Source organism: Glandiceps talaboti, chromosome 17, assembly GCF_964340395.1.
Source record: "Glandiceps talaboti chromosome 17, keGlaTala1.1, whole genome shotgun sequence".
Taxonomy (NCBI): domain Eukaryota; kingdom Metazoa; phylum Hemichordata; class Enteropneusta; family Spengelidae; genus Glandiceps; species Glandiceps talaboti.
In genome coordinates, this window is record NC_135565.1 from 6,779,844 (window position 1) to 6,799,198 (window position 19,355).

Genomic DNA, 19,355 nt, shown 5'->3' on the forward strand with positions numbered 1-19,355 from the left:
ACTGTGACAAGACAAACACACCACGATTACGTCGTTTAGCATACGCTAAGACAAATATGACATTTCACCTTTACGGAATTATTTATATTTGTTTATCCTAAGAACAACCTCAGAAAATAACAACGTGGCGTAAAGTTGAACTCATGCTATAACATAACCAATTTCTGTCTGTAAGATACGCCTACCCTTCTCTCAGCCGCTAAGTGCATTTAATTATTCACAGAGTTTGTGTTTTAATACCAGCATCGCACTGTCAGGAGATACAGACGAATTTAACAAATTGCGGTTGACCGGTCTATCAAATACACGTCCAAACACGGAAAAAACCCTGTAAAATTCAAAGTCGACAGATACAAAATCAACATCACGGAAGACAAACACGGATGCTCGATAAGTCGTATTTAAACATTGATAACATCTACCCCTATCTTGTCTACAGTGACGTCATCACGGTGATCTAACAGGTGGCTGTACGCCAATGATTCACATAGCATTTGAAATAGACATTCATGATATATATTTATTACATTATGAATCAATTTCTAATTATAGAAACAAACAATGTTATTTTTGTTACGTAATATTATATGAGTCGGTTACATTGCCATTAATCTCATTAATGTTCCACCGCTGTTTATTTTTTTTTTGATCGCAAACGTTCTAAATACAAATATAGTTGTTTGTTATTAAAAAAGGAAATGATGATGGCTATTAAATTTATAAACTAGTTATTATTATCCAATTACATTCAATATTGTGTTGAATTTTGTTATTTTTGACGCAGTTCATAATTATAAAACACTAGGTAACGCACGCTCAATGCTCTCTGTCTGTCTGTCTCTGTCTCCACCTCTCTCTGTCTGTGTATCTGTCTGTCTGTGTCTCTCTGACGCTGTGTCTCTGACTGTCTGTGTCTGTCTGTCTCTCTCTGTCTCTCTCTCTCTCTCTCTCTCTCAATAAATTGTTTTATCTATCCCCCATCCATTTAATATACAACAATGACAATATTTAGCCTTATTCGATATTTCATAAGTAATTAATAAATTGATTATTTACACAATAGTTCAAATGTCAATACAATATTTTCCAAATACACAGTGTACACTACACTACATGTAATACCATTCATCGTCAAGGTTCGCAGTAATTGGTATTTGATTGATGTACGTGCAGACAATTCAATATTTAAATCGTTATCGATGCTTATAGACTATAGCTATTGAAATTACTATCGACACCCATATTGATAGCTCTTGAAATTATTATAGATACCCATAGTATTAATAGCTCTTGAAATATCTATCGACACCCATGGTATGTAGAAATTACTATGTTCAGACCAACAGCTGTACTACTGATTCCCTACTTCATTTTTCTCCTTCGTGGTGAAAAAAACATGTATTTTCTGAACATTTTAAAACACGTTATTATTTTTCAGCCGAAACTGTCAATATAAGTTGACGAGAAACGCTTTATCGAGAACATAAAAGTTGCCGCTTCACCCGTTCCTCCTTCCCCCACGAGATAGAAACGATTTGACGAACACAGCTTATTGATGGAAAGAGGAGTTACTGGTCAGGGGTACCGTATTTCGTTTCCATGCTCGCCTCAGACACGATAACAGACATTGCTCGATTCTCTGTCCAGATTAATCCAATGAAACAGCTTGGAGGCAGACGACAACTCCGAGTCACTTTATTAAAGTTTCAACCATCATATTATTCCAAAAAACGACGTGTTCCCGGGCAACAGTAGTGTTCATGCTATGCACGTGTTAACGTGTCTAACTAAAGTGACTTATTGTGGTAATTTTTTGACAGATATTGATAGAAAAGGGTGACAGACTTCAACCCGGAACACAACTATGGCGGATAGTAAAATGGTGGACGACTTGGCAACCCTCAGTGTGTTGAACGAAAAGACGATATTAGAACAACTGAAGAACAGATACCATAAAGATTTAATATATGTAAGTATACTGACAACGACAGTCGACTATATTTTCTCCTTATTTTTTACAAACATAACTTTGGAGCAAAAAAAGATGGTTAAGCTATATAATAATTTTTATAATATCATATTAATAGAATAAAATGGTTATTGAGGTACAAGCTACGTCGACGTCAGATACTAAATCGTGGTTCGATAAATTACTTTTCTTCAATCTGCCACGCCAGGCAGAATTGCTTATGGATTCTGTTTCTTCGATTCGTGGCGGAATAAAATAGATCATTGTAGGGTATGGCTTGTAGGACTATACGCTCCGTACTTGTTACAGTCCGAGTCAACAAACTTTTGAAATTGCGAAGGCAGTTAACGTTGACTACATTTTGGTTTGTATTTAGGGCGCTTATAATTAATGACGTTGACTATTTGACCCTAAATGCACCAACAATTGTGGGTCATTTTTAAAAAGTTTTTTTTTAAAGGAAAGGTAAAGCTTGAACGGTTTCCTATTAACACCGGGGCTCGTTTAGAACACATTAAATCATTCGATATCTTAAAGGGCTGTTAGAGTAGACAAGGCCTTTTTTCCCCAAACCTCTTTTTGTTTTGCTCTCGAAACTTTGAACAATCTGGGATTTATAAATGACACAACATTGTCGACCGCTAAAAGGTTTGTTACTTGTGTAATATTTAGCGTTACGGTCGAATTGGATTCAGCAATGTTCTCTTATCTTCCATTTCGGGTGTATGGGGGTGATGTTATTGCGTTCAACAAGACCGTAAATATGTTGGTGATACTGAAATACTTGTACTTTACATTGTCGTAAAAACTACTCACCCCCTTTCGGCAACGGTGCAGTTGTTTTGACTTGCGAAAATGAACTAAAGAGTCAATCTTTCATTTTGCCCAGTTTCGGGTACCATTTTCTATCTATTGTTTATTGGATGTCTGGTCAGTGGTTGTTTGTTACTTAGCAACTGAAGATATCAAGAATATTCAGACATATTCCATAAATTCAAATTTATTTCCTACCACCATCATGACAGGACAGTCTGGGTAAGACCAGCGGCGCGCTTTCAAACTACCATGATGAATCTAGTGGTCTCAGCTTCAATGCAAAGTCCGAACTACGACTAACATGATTATCCAGTTGACTGCTTTACCTGAAAGCACGAACTCTTTTATCACTTGTCAAAGTTTAGATTGTGAACTCGTCTGAGATGCGAAGTCATACATGACGGTCCAGTTAAATTAGATAAGGTGCCACGAGACGACACACAAACGACCACGAACTTTTCATTGCTGTCTCTTTTCACTCTCCAATTATGAGGTAGTGAAAGACGGTACAGATCACATGTTTGAATGAAACTATTGACAGACGATCTCGCTGTCAAAGCCTCAATATTTACCGGTGAACACATTTACGATATTGTTTAAAATTGCGTTCTACCATTTAATGTTGTTGTACAGTGTTCACAGTAACTTACCTAAACATCATGCTTAATTTGCATATGAGTTGAATATTTTATTATGCAAATGAGTTCATTTTGTTTTCCTACATGTTAAGCATATTGTTTGATGTGCTTAAAATGGTCTTGGCAAGAACTTGTATTTCCATTACTGTATTTGCAAGAATTCAGTGTCACTATTTGTATAATCTAAGTATGTACTTATTATTTCCAAGTAGTTGTCAATATAGTGATAAAAAATTGTCCTCGCACGAGTGTTTTTGATAAATCCACACAAACTGATCAATATTGCATGTCATTTTATTTACTTTTCAGACCTATATTGGTGATATACTACTAGCAGTCAACCCGTACCGTTCGCTACCAATCTATAAATATGAGGTATGTGACGTCATGATAAATCTCCCGCCAAAATATTATATTGACAAAATTCTTCTTTTTCATAACTTTGTTCCTCATTTCATTCACATTTCAGACAGGAATCATAGAAATAAATCTTATTTGTAATTAAGTCAATTTTTTATGATAAGAGGAAATTGAACTAAAGCAACTCACCAAAGTCACGGGATATCACAATTGCCTGGTGTGTGTAGTGTGTGACGTGGGCGGGCGGCTATATATTTTAACACCTCGCTCCAAAGTCATAGAGCAAAACACAGTCTTGCTTTTCTGTAACTTTTTGACATATTTACATGTTATTCTAGACTACAATTAACGAAAAGGTCCTATTATTATACGTATTGGTGTTGATAGTTCCAATGAGGCAAGCCAAATTGAACAAAATTTAGCATGTTCAATAAAATTGCGTTCACTGACGCAATTTTTGGTACGGCTCATCAAACCAGAGAAACCATCCTTTCTTATGGATTGATGTCATGCAGCGCGCAGTGAGAAAACAAAAAATCCATAATAACCAGTTAAGGGTGACCCTATTTATATGTTTCTCTTGCCAGAGAGGGCGCTGTCTCACAAAATATTAGGGGCGGGTGAATTTTTTTTTAAATTTTGATGTTAGAGCTGAACATTTCTGTCGGTCGGGTAATGAGAAACATAAGAAAAAGATAGGGTCACCCTAATGTACAAACGTTGGTGCAAAGTTATTTGTTCTACTATAATTTTAAGTTTTGTGTCCGCAATCTTCATATTTTGATGATGACGGTGCCATGCGTCATGATACAAAATGAGTATGCAACACCAGCATGCAGCTGTGAAGGAAAAAAAAAACATTCTTTAGTACGTTCAAGTAGATCCTACAAATAATCTGATGTTTGTAAGAATATATAGCTGATGTGTAAACAGGTTATAAATGATATACAGATGATTTCAGTATTGCTTGGCGATTCAAAAATGTATTACAAGGAAATACATGTGGCGACCCAGGCCAATACGTCTTATCTATAGACATTCAAAAAAGACGTTGTAACTTTCATGTCAAGACGTGCGTCGGGTAAATGATGTACAAATAATTTAACTGAGCATGGAAATTCTTATATTTCGATTTTGTTCACATTTTTGTTTTTCATGTAGGAATCGACAAAATATGTTAACTTGAAATACCGACGGACAGTGCGCCCTCACGTGTTCGCCATTGCTGATAAAGCGTACCAGCAAATGAAACGTACAGGTGTAAACCAGTGCTGTGTGATCAGTGGTGAATCTGGAACTGGTAAGACTGAAAGTGCTAAATTCATCGTACAACACATTATGAATCATTGTCATTCACATCAACGTGGGCTACAAGACAAGATATTACAGGTAAAGTATAAAAACAAAGTAATTTGAATCTTTGTGATAGAGAGGCGCTATTGATTACCATTGATATAATATTATCTCCGTTACTACGAATGGGCGCTGTCATTTTCATATGTATGTATGTATGTATGTATGTATGTATGTATGTATGTATGTATGTATGTATGTATGTATGTATAAATTGCCGAGACAGAGAAATGCCAGGTGAAAACCCGAACATTTCTAAATATTTCATAACATATATGTATGTATGTATGTATGTATGTATGTATGTATGTATGTATGTATGTATGTATGTATGTATGTATGTATGTATGTATGTATGTGTTTGTTTGCTAATCCGTGTTCCATTAGTTTCCAAATCAATCAATCAATCAACCAGTCAGTCAGTCAGTCAACCAACGAACCAACCAGTCATCAGTCAGTCAGTCAGTCAGTCAGCCAGCCAGTCAGTCAGTCAGTCAATTTTGTCTTTGCCCATTCATTCGTTTGTTAATTCATTAATTAATTAATTAATTAATTAATTAATTCATTCATTTATATGATGTATTTGATATTTCTCCTTTGCTCTCTTGGAATATCCTGATAACAATTTTAATTTATATCTGTACATTCTCTGATCACAGGTAAATCCTCTACTTGAGGCCTTTGGTAATGCTAAAACAGTAATGAACAACAACTCCAGTCGCTTTGGCAAATTTATCGAAATCAAATTTACAACGGACGGCAAGGTAGTTGGAGGTAAGAAACAACAAACAGCGATTTGGAATCATGTCATGACTTTAGACTGGTAATAGATATTGAATATTATTTCTTATATGTGTATTAGGAGAAGTACATCCCAATTCAAGTGACCGTTCAGTGGCTCTGCTTGATACAACAACGTAGAAACCAACTGCGCATGCTTAAGATAGCAAGATTAAAAGAATACAGTTGTATGCGACATTTTTTATTATCCAAATTTAAGTGTCACCATGCACACATCAATTGCAGACGTCAAAACATTGGCGCGCGGGTGTCTGCGTCTGGTATGATTTATTTCATTTAGACAAAGTGTAGCAAAAATTGCAATTACCTTGCTATCTTGAAGTGTAGAATGTGCAGTTTCTTATTGGTTTGTGCATGATTTTATCAAACAGAACTGCTGAATTTAACGTTAACTTGAAATAGGCCGTATAAACAATGTGCCTGACTTACAACACATATGCTGATAGTAGTAAAAGTTATTTTTCTGATCAAAATGTGAATTTGTCAATGTAAAAAATCCATACCTCTTTCAGATCTATAGTTTTTCAATAATAATTCTCACTATCCGCCCATTTTTTCTTCTCACAGCTAGCATTGATGACTACTTGTTGGAAAAATCCAGAGTCGTTTTCCAGAACCAGGGAGAGAGAAATTTCCACATTTTTTATTACATGTTTGCTGGTCTTACAGAAGATGAACGGTATAGATACTATCTTGCTGAACCAGAAAAACACAGGTACAACAATCTAGTTACAATGTCCGTACCCTCATGCAACATCAAAGTAAAAATCAAAGAACTGATACTGCTCGTTTCAAGTGACCGTTCACCGGATTTGTTTGATACAACCATGCACAAACCAGTGTAATTGCATATTCTACGCAAGATCACAATTTCTTACTACTTTTATTTAAATGAAATATTGCAACTAGACAGACACGTGGGCGCCAATGCTTTGATGACTGTATTTGATATCTACATTATGGCATCATGTTACTTAGTTTATTTCCTTTTAGACAAAATATCACAAAAACTGTATTCATTTAATCTTAGTATCTTCAAGTGTAGCATATACAGTTTCTTATTGGTTTCTGTGTGGTTGTATCAAACACAGCCAGTGAATGGTAACTTGAAATGAGCTGTAACATAATTATTATACAATAACTTGACATGGACTCATTATCAAAGCTTCCCGAAAATAACTATAGTTGGTTCTATGTATAGCGTGCTTTACTGTTAAACATATTTGCATAATTGTACATTCCAAAATATTTGCATAATTGTTTGTATACATGGCAACTAATTTGCATATTGTTTGTATACATGGCAGTTAATTTTCATATTGTTTGTATATGTTATAATTTTGTCTAACATTAATTTTGTAGATTTCTACGTATTTGCATAATATATGTGTAAGCTTATGTCAGCATTTGTGTACAGTATTTCTATATTTCAGCATTTTCGTATATATATTTGTATATTTCAATGTTTGTATATTATAATATTTATACATTTCAGCATTTTTATGTTATTTGTATATTTCAGAATCCTAAACAGTAACCATTCAGTGAAGGAAGTATTTAATTCTGACAGAGATTACCAACACTGCCAATCAAAGTTTGATGAACTAAAGAAGTTATTACTTACCGTAGGATTTTCACATGAAGTAAGTTTTCCTCCTTCCCTACAATGAAATCCAGATGACCAGCGTGAAAGGAAATAGACACAACTTTGATTTTCAAAGTAAACTCTTATTAAACTCTTAATTGATAAGACCCCTGTATGTAAACAATTACATTCTTTGGAAAGGCCAATTCAAACAATCAACGCCAAGTGTAGTATTTGATATTTGGATGTGTCCTAAAATAGATGTCTTGTGTTCAAGCTCAGGCTAAGGTTTAATCCATTGTATCGAATGATTTTTTTTGTCTATTATCTATTCACTTTGGATGGGGAGGGGGCTTGTGAAAGAAGCAAGTCCAGAACGTTAACTTTTCAAGATTTGAAATTTTATGGTATGTTCATAGGCCAAAATTTACAGTAAAGCCATACACGTGACACCCTACACATCCTTAATACAATTTTACATATCTATTTTATTGTTTTCTCAGGACATTGACATAATGTTGACAGTCTTAGCTGCCATTGTCAACTTAGCTGATACTGAGTTTGAACTTGATTATGACCTTGATGGTGCCTTTGTTGGTGATGAATATTATCTGAAAGTTGGTAAGATAATTTTGTAGTGTGTCCAAAATATCTTTCTTGTCATAAATTTTATGCAACTATAGAATGTTCTACTCTGAATTTACACAGTAGTTTATTGTTAATCGGCAACGAATTCAAACCTAGGTACCATATTTTTAGTCCCTGAATATTGACCATTCTTTTTATGCACGGGTTAGCTGTTGTGATCATTCGTCTATATTATAGTGCACTATACGACTGGAATTATATGCTCAGGGATAGATTTAATTTACAATGTTTTGAAAGACTTTTCACAGTATTTGTGACCCACAGAGTAAATGAAATTGCGTCTTGAAATCTTTAGCAGACCTTTGACATATAGATGTGACAAGGTTAATATATGTATGTTGTCAATACTCCAGATATGAAACCCAGGCATACGAAGTTATAATGAAATAAGTACAACCTACCCTACTGAATTTGCTGTTGTTTTCACATGGCAACAGTTTCATGGCCATAGTCCGGATGCTTCATCAGGTTCACTTATCTAACTCCCCGGTTGTGTAGAATTGTAATTATTGTATGACACAGATAGGACAATCTTCCGTACTGGGTGTTAGACACCATTCATCGGTTAGCGTCATCTTGGTTTTGTTCTGATACGTACTCCTTTCGGTAGACCCTTCTTTTGACGAGATTGTAGGCAAACCTAATATTATAAAAGCATTATTTAACGTTATCTATAATTTTCATTTTTTCAATTGTATAATGATATTCTTTTATTACAGTTGCCACTCTACTAAGCGTGGATCCCGTGGATCTTGCAGCCGCTTTGATATCAACAACTACATTCGCCAAAGGTATGAATAATGTATCATCATTCTAGCATTAGAAAATGAAAAAAAAAGTTTCAGTTTGATTTATTTAACATAAAACCAGTAACCATCATTTGATAAACACGAATTAGTATTTGTAACGTCCTTTTAAAATATATCAAATACAAAGCGTTGCACTGTGGGATCTTTCTATATTATGTGTAATAAAATATGTAGTTTCGAAATTGGTTGTGCCAAACGGAGAGAGTGAACAGCAACCTGAAACGCTGTAAAACATTTCGATATTAATTTCTACAGATCGATTCATTTTGAGTTTCTATCATCAATAAATTGTTCTGGATGATAATGATGACGACGTCTTTGTTATCAAGTACATGTTTGTTGAAATATTTAGTTTGAAATTCTTGCTGACAGGTGAGAGAATCGTAATGTTGAAGAGTGTAGAGCAAGCTAACGATGGTAGGGATGCATTAGCCAAAGCTCTGTATGCACGTTTGTTTGGTTGGATCGTTGGTCAGGTTAATGATATGTTGGCACCGAGAGATGAATATAGGTGGGTTTATTTCAAAGTTATTTTTGGTTTCTGGTTTACTTATTCATATCACAAAAGAAGCACAGTGAAGTGTTTCCTACACGTTGCAGTGCAAAATAGTAGGGTGGGTCAACCACGTCACCTCCACCACCACCACCACCACCACCACCACCACCATGGTCGCTGCTTTCACCATCACCACCATCCCACCGCCGTCGCCGCCCTCATCATCATCATCATCATCATCATCATCATCATCATCATCATCATCATCATCATCATCATCATCATCATCATCTTTTCATTTTTTAAACATAATTACATTATCACATATTTGGCGCTCAATTTCTAGTAGGATAATTTTAATTGTTTGTCAACCTTCAATGTGGCGATCATAGACATAAGCTAACTTATCGTCGTATGATAACTTACCATCTTGTTGTTAATTTTGTATTCCAAAAAGTCTTTCCCAATCTGTAAACAGACATTGCGAATCTGAATAATAATCATGCCAGTATTTCTGTTTCTGTTTGTATTGACAGCAATGAATCAAGATGCAGTATTGGGATCCTAGACATCTTTGGCTTTGAGAATTTCAGTCATAACAGTTTTGAACAACTCTGTATCAACTTTACCAATGAACAATTACAGTACTTCTTTAATCAAAACATCTTTGCCTGGGAGCAATTAGAATATGCAAATGAAGGCATCTCTATGAAGGAAGTCAAGTTTAATAACAACAGAGGATTACTGCAGTTATTCATGGAGGTAAGAGGTTACATACATACATACATACATACATACATACATACATACATACATACATACATACTTACTTACTTACTTACTTACAGTGAAACAAAGGAACATGGCTTACACAATTTGCACATTTCTTTTTTGTCACGATGAATCTGGCATGTGAGAAAACACAATAAAGTGTATGAATAACTCAATTTTTAGTAATGAGCAAAACTTTGTTATACAGCTTTGAATCCTGACAACTTATTTTGCAGGAGATATTTACATATATCATGTACGATAAGTTGTCATTGCAATTTATTTGAGAACTCATTTGATGATTGTCTTGTCAATTCATTTGCTCCCTTAGAGACCTATCGGAATATTTGCTCTACTCGACGAAGAAAGTAAATTTCCACAGGCCACTGACGACACTCTGGTTCATAAATTCAATGATCGCTTGTCAAGGCACCCATCCTACACTGCTACATCCGGGGTTTATAGAGGAGCAGTCTTTGGAATACGACATTTTGCAGGGGAGGTAAGTTGGTAATGTAAACACGACACAGTTTGTAACAAGGACAGCATTTTCTACTAAAATCAATGGACAATGCATAACACATACCATGACGTATCTAGGAACAAATCAGCGAGGACAGCAACATGATAAAAAACATTGTACCAAACGGTAATTTTTTTTATCATATTCAGGAAATGGTGAGACTTCCAAAATTGTCAGTCATGATTCAATTTGCTTTAGTTTTAATAATATTTTAATATGTAATAACTGTCACCACCAGAAAACAAAACATAAGATAATACCTGTATCTGTGTAAGGTAAGACAAAACTAAAATGGTTGTTAAACATCTTTTCAACAACTATGGTGTACAAGGAGTTATTGATCTTCTTAGTACTGTAGAAAAAGAAGGCAAATAGTTATATTAACCATTCATACAGTCCAGCAATGACCAATACTCTGTATAGGTGAAAATGCTCAGTTCATCTTTCAGTCAGTCAGTCAGTCAGTCAGTCAGTCAGTCAGTCAGTCAGTCAGTCAGTCATTAAAATAAGTTTCAACGTCGATTTACTTCAATTAATACTTACACAACTATATCCCTTTTTGTATCTTAGGTTGTTTACAATGCTGTAGGGTTCTTAGAAAAGAATCGAGATAGTCTGAATCAGAATCTTACAGGCTGTCTGAAGAACAGTGAGAACCCTTTCATAAATAAACTATTCCGTGCAAAGATATCCAGTACAGGTTCTATTCACAGGAGGTAAGGAATAGACATTGATTTTCTTGATTGTTTTTGTTGTATGCTTCTGAGTTTTTAATATTTTACTCAACATGTACGTAAAACCTTAATTAAACTATCCTTAATTACATTCATAAGGTCGATAATACAAAGTGATTACTTACGAGTGACGTTTCACTTGGCTTTACCTGAGCGACAGGTAAAGCCAGGAAAGGAACATTTTGACTAAGCCTGTAGACCTGGAGGTGAAATGTTACTCTTAAGTAATTAGAACCATTGGTCATGGTACAAGAATTAATTATTATTATTATTAACTGATTAAACTACATGTATTCTTGATAAAACCATAAATATTGCGTCCACTCCAAGATCTATGATTAAACTCTTAACATCGTTACATTTTCGAAAATCTTCCAAGTTGGCATTGTTAGCAAAATGGGGGTTCCCTGAGACAAATAGACCTTATAGCTGATGAATAGTGTTATAGTAGACCCTATCGATGCAATATTATAGCAACGATGTGATTGGAGAAGAGCTAGAGAGGCTGGTGTTACTTGATATGTTGTGTTGTATAGCATTTCATAGAATTATCATTGTATTTGTAGGAATGATGGTCGCTCAAAAGACAGGAAAGCCATACTTCTATGCCCTTCACGACCTCAACGTCAGTCAGGTGATCAACAGAAACAAAAGTAAGTCATGGTCTCTGTTATAGCTACACTTAGGCGTTTGAGCAAGCGCCCACCAACGGTGTCATGATGACAAATGATAAAATGCACCCAGGGCGCTAAAACGGTCCTGTGAATCCTGCCTGGATTCCTGTGATTTCATTGGTATAGAACTAGCTTTCTGAGATTCCGTGGTTAAGCAACTATAATTTTGAAACTCTGGGTTATCATTCATACTGAATTATATATCTTTTCTGGCTATATCACCACAAGAGGATATTGTTTTAACAACTTGGTAAATTACAAGTACATGTACTGAAAATATATATGTCCTTACAATGTCCATTTTCCAATTTCTACTTTCTCAGAGTCAGCGCAACAAAGAAAAGTGACAATAAAAACCAGCAGACAACACTAAGTTCATGCTTTAAGGTAAGTGCATATCTGTTTATCCACACCTAAGAAACACGGCCATATGATTTATTTTCTGTCTGTCCGCCTGTCTGTCTGTCTGTCTGTCTGTCTGTCTGTCTGTCTGTCTGTCTGTCTGTCCGTCTGTCCGTCCGTCCGTCTTCAATACCATAATACAACTTGAATAAAAAACAATAAATTTTCTTCTTTTCTTGTATTTTGTTATGGTTGTTTTTCAACGAATTCTTATGTGTTTTTTATTCACCCTTTGGTCATCTTTGCAGGAGTCATTAACTGACTTGATGGAGAAGGTTTTAGCCGCAGAGCCACAGTTTATACGATGTATCAAACCAAATCATCAGAAACAAGGACGACGATACGAAGACAAAGTAGTGTTAGACCAACTACGATGTACTGGTGTACTACAGACTACCAGTATAAGACGTTTAGGGTATGCCGTCAGGTTGCCATTTGAAGACTTTATGAATAGGTATGGTCTATTGTGCCCATATAGGATACATTTAATCTGTAAATCATTCTGTTGTTGCATAACTATTCTTGTAAATATGGATAATTACTGATGTTATTCGATATACTGAAGCATGTAAATTTATTACCAGTATTTGGAAAGACCTATTTGTTACATTTATGCAAATAAAATGAACGTTTAGAGGCCTTGCATTGAGCATCATAGAGAAACGAAATGTGTTGTCTTGAAATTTAAATGATACTTCAGGGTCATTTAAGACTCAATTAAAGTCACAAATCGATACGAGTACAACACTAGACGTGTTATGTAAATTTCTGTTTAGAAAATAATATTGTCTGTGCATATATGGTAAACTCAAAAATTTCTCAGCCAATGTCCTCACACAAACTCTCCTCTGTAAATGTATGTTGTTTTACCAAACCAATGTAATGTATCACTTGAATAATGCAAACCTTACTTTAAAATTGCATACAACTATCCGTTTTTTTCTGTATACCAGGTACAAGTTTCTCTGTTTTCCACTGACAGCCAAGGTACAATTAAACGCCGTCAACTGTTATCATTTACTGGAATCAACTGGTCTCACAGACTGGCAAGTTGGCAAGACGAAGGTAAGACATTGTACCACGTTTGTGCAAAAAGAGGCTTTAAAACACACACAAAATCTTAAAATATGACCCAAAAAATCGGTATGAAGGCAACAAAAGGAACATTTAATGTGTAAAAGAACACATCCCTTCCAACTATCGAAAATGTGGTTCAATGTTCTGATGTTTGATAAATGTGTGTGCCCAAGTGTAGCATATCCATGGAGCATACGAATACAAATTCTGTTCTTCGTGCATTATTCAACCATCTCTGTATTAACGATAGACGAATTTCTGATTGGTCAGTCACATCTGTCAATAACTCGGCGTAATTTGACTCCGCCCAACCCAAAGTTAAACCGCAATAAAATCGCTTTTATTCGCGCATGCCCTCACCTACTAAATTGTCTGCTACTTCTGTTTTCCCCACAGGTGTTTTTGAAGTATTGGCACAGTGAACAACTCGATTCCCTTATGGACTCCCACGTCGCAAATGTTGTGACGTCACAGAAATGCATCAGGGGTTGGTTAGCAAGGCGAAGGATGAGACATCTCCGGAAGCAATTACTCCTTGTGATGTCTGAATTTCTGACTAATGTCCAAGAAAGTGGTGAGAAGGTCTTTGAGGCTGTAGTAGAGACACATCAACACAATGTGAAGAAAAAGGGCAAGGTATTCAATATTTCGAATTTAAAGCGCACTCCCTAAAGCATAGTATACCTCCGTTCACACCAAGCAGTTCGCATGAGAGCGCCCTCAAAGTTTGGATCTCGACAGCTGTTGCTAGTAATAATTTATTGGGTTCACTAGACTCCAATTTTGAAATTGCCATAATGTAATCAAATGGCCTTATCTCATACACGATATTTCTACGTAGTTTCATCTAAACCAATTCATGATTTTGAGCTTTCCTGCTAACAAACAACCAGGCAGAGCGACAGACAGACAGACAGACAGACAGACAGACAGACAGAGAGACAGACAACCAAACAAATAAAGGTGAAAACATAACCTCCGTCCAACCTTAATGGTGTATATAATAATTCGGGTGTTGTATGGTGTTCTCCGTGCCTCTAGGAAGAAATACGGGTCAATTATGATAAAATATGACGTATTTCAGTTCGTTTTGATAGGTTTACTCATAATTTTGTTTGGCCTGGCTTGGTTCTGATTGGCCAAGCTCGGCTTCTTAAGTTTTGTACCGTTCAGTTCGATTCCGGCGAAGGCTGACAACTGATACACAATGTTTGACACTAACACTATATTATCAAGTAAACTACTCGTTTAATTAATGGAAAATATTGGATTATGAAATAATGAACTTTTCTTCTGATTTGGTTTTCACAGGTAGGCAAAGCTAAGACACCCGTTAAGACAGCGGCAGTCGTAAAGAGGACCTCACCAGCTAAGGAGGTCACCACCACTACTCCAACCATCACCACCACCACCACCACCACGAACAACAATGAGGCATTCGATCCGAGTGAACTCCAAAAGGTATATATGACGTCAGAGCAGGATATGACGTACAATCAAATTAGGTTTACATACCATGGCCAGTTAAAATATTTAGAAAACAAAATCATTGATCCATAAAACATTTCCTAAGCATGGTACTGAAATGTTGGAACAAAGTAAAAGCCATGTACAAAAACAATGAAATATAAGGATACATAACAAAAACGTCAACACATTGATATAGTGTACTCAATCAACTTTGCACTATACATTCTGGGGATGTTTTCTTTTCGTTTCGTCCTAAACTTGAAAACTACTCTTCTGCTGACACGTGCAGAATTCTTGTAATAGTTCGGGATGGAACTAGGTGGTGGTATGTATGCATCATCATAATCATTATTAAAGAAAGTATAAGTAAACATATTCTTATAACATATTTTCTTTCTCTCTGACCGAACAGTTCATACTGGCGGATACAATGTCAGTCGTCCCATCTCTTGATCCCAGGGTATGGTGTCGTCTCTACCTTCTGGAGAAAACCAAAGCCATTGATGCGTTCAGTATTGGGTCTCCCACAGTTGTTGTGGATGGGTCGTCAAGGCAACAACGTGGAAGGTGAGTTTTGGTTCCTTGGTCTAATGTGGATCTTGTAAGTTGACCAGGATAAATGATGTGGAGAGTATTACATTCATATATGTGTTGATTTAAGGCAGTGCCCTCAACGACATATCTTTCATTCTATGCGAAATCAAGAAACTGCTCATTGAAGACAAAGATACATTACTGGTTACCATAGTTACATACTTACTCATTATTTGAATATTTTCAGAATTGGATTCCAATCCCTATCCTATTCCAATGAAGATTCTCAATCGCAACGAATACGTACGTTTATTGGCAAAGGTGTACAGCTAGAGATGGATTCAGAAGGCCATGTATGGGCCACTAGACTAACCAAGAATGACGTATTTGTCAGGGGTTGGACTCGACCTCAGTATTGCTGTGTTTCCGCTGAGGTCATCAAAAACGGCGGACGTCTGTTGTATGGCGAGGCGATGAAGGTAGGAGCACTTTAGCAATACAAATAGTTTCTTTTTTTAAATAGGTAATTCTGGAAACAAAATTGATAGGTAATATACTTTGATTAGCATATAGAAATGGGTCAGTCTCAAATTATAATGAATGTGATATTCAATTTAGAACAAAAAATATGGAACATATACTCTGGTCGTTCTACGTCACGACAACGGGCGTCTATGTCATGACAAAGCGTGTCTACGTCACTGGTTCTGCTGTATTCGAAATGTGAGTCAAAACGTTCAAAATTGCCATTATTTTCCTGGACTTTTCTTTATGATATTACTGGTGCTGGTATACTACCGGAAAATACTTGAGACCTAAGGGTTGTCACTATTAGTCTATCGACTCGTATTGACAAAGACCCCTTAGGTCACTCGTATTTTCCTTGGTTGAATGAAGAAAAATATTGGAGAATAATATCTGAATATAGTTGTCTCCAAACACTTCTTCAAGTAAAGCTATAAATTAGTAAAAAAAAAATCAGTTGGCACGTTTATCTTTCTCTACACAGGTGTTTGATATGAATGAATTTATAGTACATGTAGCAATGGAAGAAGAAAGATCAGGAAGCCATGATTTTATCAGACATCTATGTATCACATCGTTGAGTTTCATCAAGAACAGTGAAGATGACAAAAAGACGCCATGTTGGATATCAATAGCTGTACTGCCAGCTCTAAGACAGAGAATGAGTGATCCAACAGGTAATGAAAATATGATATTATAAAAAGAAATGATTAAATTTAACAGGTAACATAACATTCATCTTGTCAAGTCATATGGTGGAACATTACAACTGTTACATGTCAAGTAAACTCCGATTAAATGTAGCTATGGATTATGTCCTGTTTGTGCATCACACACATATGTAGAATACATACATATATTACTTTCTGATCTTCGCACACAGCTGATAGACCAAGTAATAACACCCGAATCACTCTCATATCTCATATCTGACTCAACTTCTGTATGTACGTACCAGGATCACACTTGAACTTTAAAGGGAATTAGCTCAGACTACACACAGTGTTTAAAGATCTACACTCGAGACGAAGGCAAGCACCCAGCATAGTGCCTCGTTCATTGACTTCCCGCGAAGCCAAGTCCTCTTGCCAAATCTGAAGTGCCTGTCAGTCCCCAGTGACCTTTATTGTGACGTCCTTAAAGTCTAAATATACATAACGCATGACCAATGGCCAAATAATCAATGCATTCCATATAGAGCTTTTCTGGGCGTGATCATGCCCTAAAAATATACTCAAAACATTGATAAATGATCACTATGAATCCTAGATATTTATGAAATGCAGACCGTCGTCTCATGTATTCGAGTATGCTTGGAATCCTGTGTGGCACGGTCTAAATCCGATATCCTTGAGACAGTCTATTGACCTTTCAGTCAAACTAGGCCATGCGATGTTGTTAAAATATTAAGTTTACTGAAATATAAATATGTCATCTGTGACACTTTCCCCTCTTTCCAAAATTTGTAACGCCCTCGTTACAGACTAAAATATCTAAAAAATAATTTACCCTTCATAAATGAAAATTGAAAAGAAGTAATTAATGCTGTTTCGTATGAAGTGTTAGAAATGTAAAATTTATACGACCCTTGAAAACTAAGATTGCTAAAATCTCAAATTCCGAACCAGATATACTTGTTTCGTCAACATGTACTTTAATGAATAAATGACATCAAAGAGAGACATCACAGATAAGTCGAAAATTGAATCGTAGAATAATTATATCCTGAGTTGGCTATTGAATTGTGTACTTCTCAATCACATCACAAACATACGTTCGACTGGCCAGTCTTTTTCAATCATTCACACAATCATACTGATCGATGTGACCATTCATAACGTACTGTTCGGGCCCCCTCTATTTTCATTAACACTACCAGACAAGTACAGTCATCAATAGAATTCTCAGGTCTAAAGAACTTTGCTAGGAATATTATATCTGCAGCATTTAAAAGTTGAACATAAAGAAATATAAATAGGAGAATGTTTTAATGTTGACCAAGTTATACCCGATTGATCGTGTACATAACTAAATTATAACATAAGTATTCCTATCTGAAAGGAATGTAGGTATCTGTCTCGTAAAATCAAATGATGACATTAAATATCTATGCTATGAATAAATATTAACTCTTAAATATTTCATCACGCCAATATTGAAAATTGTCACTGACAAACGGTCAGCATGCCATATTCGTGATCATATTCCAAATTGAATCTTTAACTGCAGACGAAATCAATATTATGAAAAATGGTGTAGCATAAAAGTGTGTGTCAGTGACGTCGTCTTTGTTTAGTGAAGTCAAAATTAACCAGTCAATGTTATTCAAGTAATCTAAGTCCAGTAACTTGTGATTTCACCCTGATATCAGCTATCAAGAACACTGACCTAAATGTATTGTCTTACAGCTATCCTTAAGTTACACTAACTAATCAGCTGTTACAGTCATCAAGAGAAGTCAGTTGCGCCAACACCATCATTGTCGTGTAAGAAACCCTACGTCATTATTTAAACATTACAGGCATCTTAGCTGTTCATCCATGTTTAAAATTTGACATCTTCAGTATGTTAACGACTTATACAGAACTATTAAGACCATTAATATTAATCCAATAAGTCAATTTAGTTTTCATTACAAGTAACCTGATTGACCATAAGTAGGTTGGTAATTTTCTCATTGCAATTCAATATACCCTTTGAATCAATACCACTAGAAATTATGCACGCAGCTCAAGTGAAAATAGTCCTTTCTCATCGAGTATATGGGTGCAATTTTCTTTGTATCTATAAATGATTATGGACATTTTTGTTTGCCTTTTGGTGACCCCATAATTGGAAGTTTGAACGATTAACAGTTCATCTGAGGAATTTCATAAATTCTTGCGGAATATGAAAGGAATTTCGTATAAACAATAACACAGTTCATTTCGGTCGGATCTCTGTTTTACACCCAATTCGAATTCAAATAGTTATCTTGTACAGCAGATTCAATAAAATACTATATCAATTTGGTTCCTTCCTTTACCATAGGAACCTTACATCACAAAATCAGACTCAACGTGTGAGCAACGCATTTATCTGTAGCGTTTTCGGCTCACTACAACTCAGAGTCAACAAAACTTCGAGGAGTTTCCAATACTCCATACTTCAAGAAATATCCTTATTAAAAC

General features: G+C 35.6%; 1 protein-coding gene across 1 annotated transcript in view; it reads left to right on the forward strand.

The window, feature by feature from the left end:
• LOC144448302 (myosin-IIIa-like) overlaps nucleotides 1–19,355 on the forward strand; it is a 28,043-nt gene that overhangs the window by 2,886 nt on the left and 5,802 nt on the right. Inside the window, exons 2-22 of the mRNA XM_078138489.1 lie at nucleotides 1,821–1,969; nucleotides 3,733–3,798; nucleotides 4,945–5,172; nucleotides 5,796–5,910; nucleotides 6,505–6,652; nucleotides 7,460–7,580; nucleotides 8,026–8,143; nucleotides 8,890–8,961; nucleotides 9,352–9,490; nucleotides 10,012–10,237; nucleotides 10,578–10,748; nucleotides 11,340–11,485; nucleotides 12,070–12,156; nucleotides 12,501–12,564; nucleotides 12,828–13,033; nucleotides 13,533–13,644; nucleotides 14,053–14,292; nucleotides 14,968–15,117; nucleotides 15,539–15,693; nucleotides 15,908–16,139; nucleotides 16,670–16,862. Coding sequence (XP_077994615.1) covers nucleotides 1,865–1,969; nucleotides 3,733–3,798; nucleotides 4,945–5,172; nucleotides 5,796–5,910; nucleotides 6,505–6,652; nucleotides 7,460–7,580; nucleotides 8,026–8,143; nucleotides 8,890–8,961; nucleotides 9,352–9,490; nucleotides 10,012–10,237; nucleotides 10,578–10,748; nucleotides 11,340–11,485; nucleotides 12,070–12,156; nucleotides 12,501–12,564; nucleotides 12,828–13,033; nucleotides 13,533–13,644; nucleotides 14,053–14,292; nucleotides 14,968–15,117; nucleotides 15,539–15,693; nucleotides 15,908–16,139; nucleotides 16,670–16,862 — 3,094 coding nt within the window. The 5' untranslated portion in view covers nucleotides 1,821–1,864. The remainder of the gene's footprint in view (nucleotides 1–1,820; nucleotides 1,970–3,732; nucleotides 3,799–4,944; nucleotides 5,173–5,795; nucleotides 5,911–6,504; nucleotides 6,653–7,459; nucleotides 7,581–8,025; nucleotides 8,144–8,889; nucleotides 8,962–9,351; nucleotides 9,491–10,011; nucleotides 10,238–10,577; nucleotides 10,749–11,339; nucleotides 11,486–12,069; nucleotides 12,157–12,500; nucleotides 12,565–12,827; nucleotides 13,034–13,532; nucleotides 13,645–14,052; nucleotides 14,293–14,967; nucleotides 15,118–15,538; nucleotides 15,694–15,907; nucleotides 16,140–16,669; nucleotides 16,863–19,355) is intronic.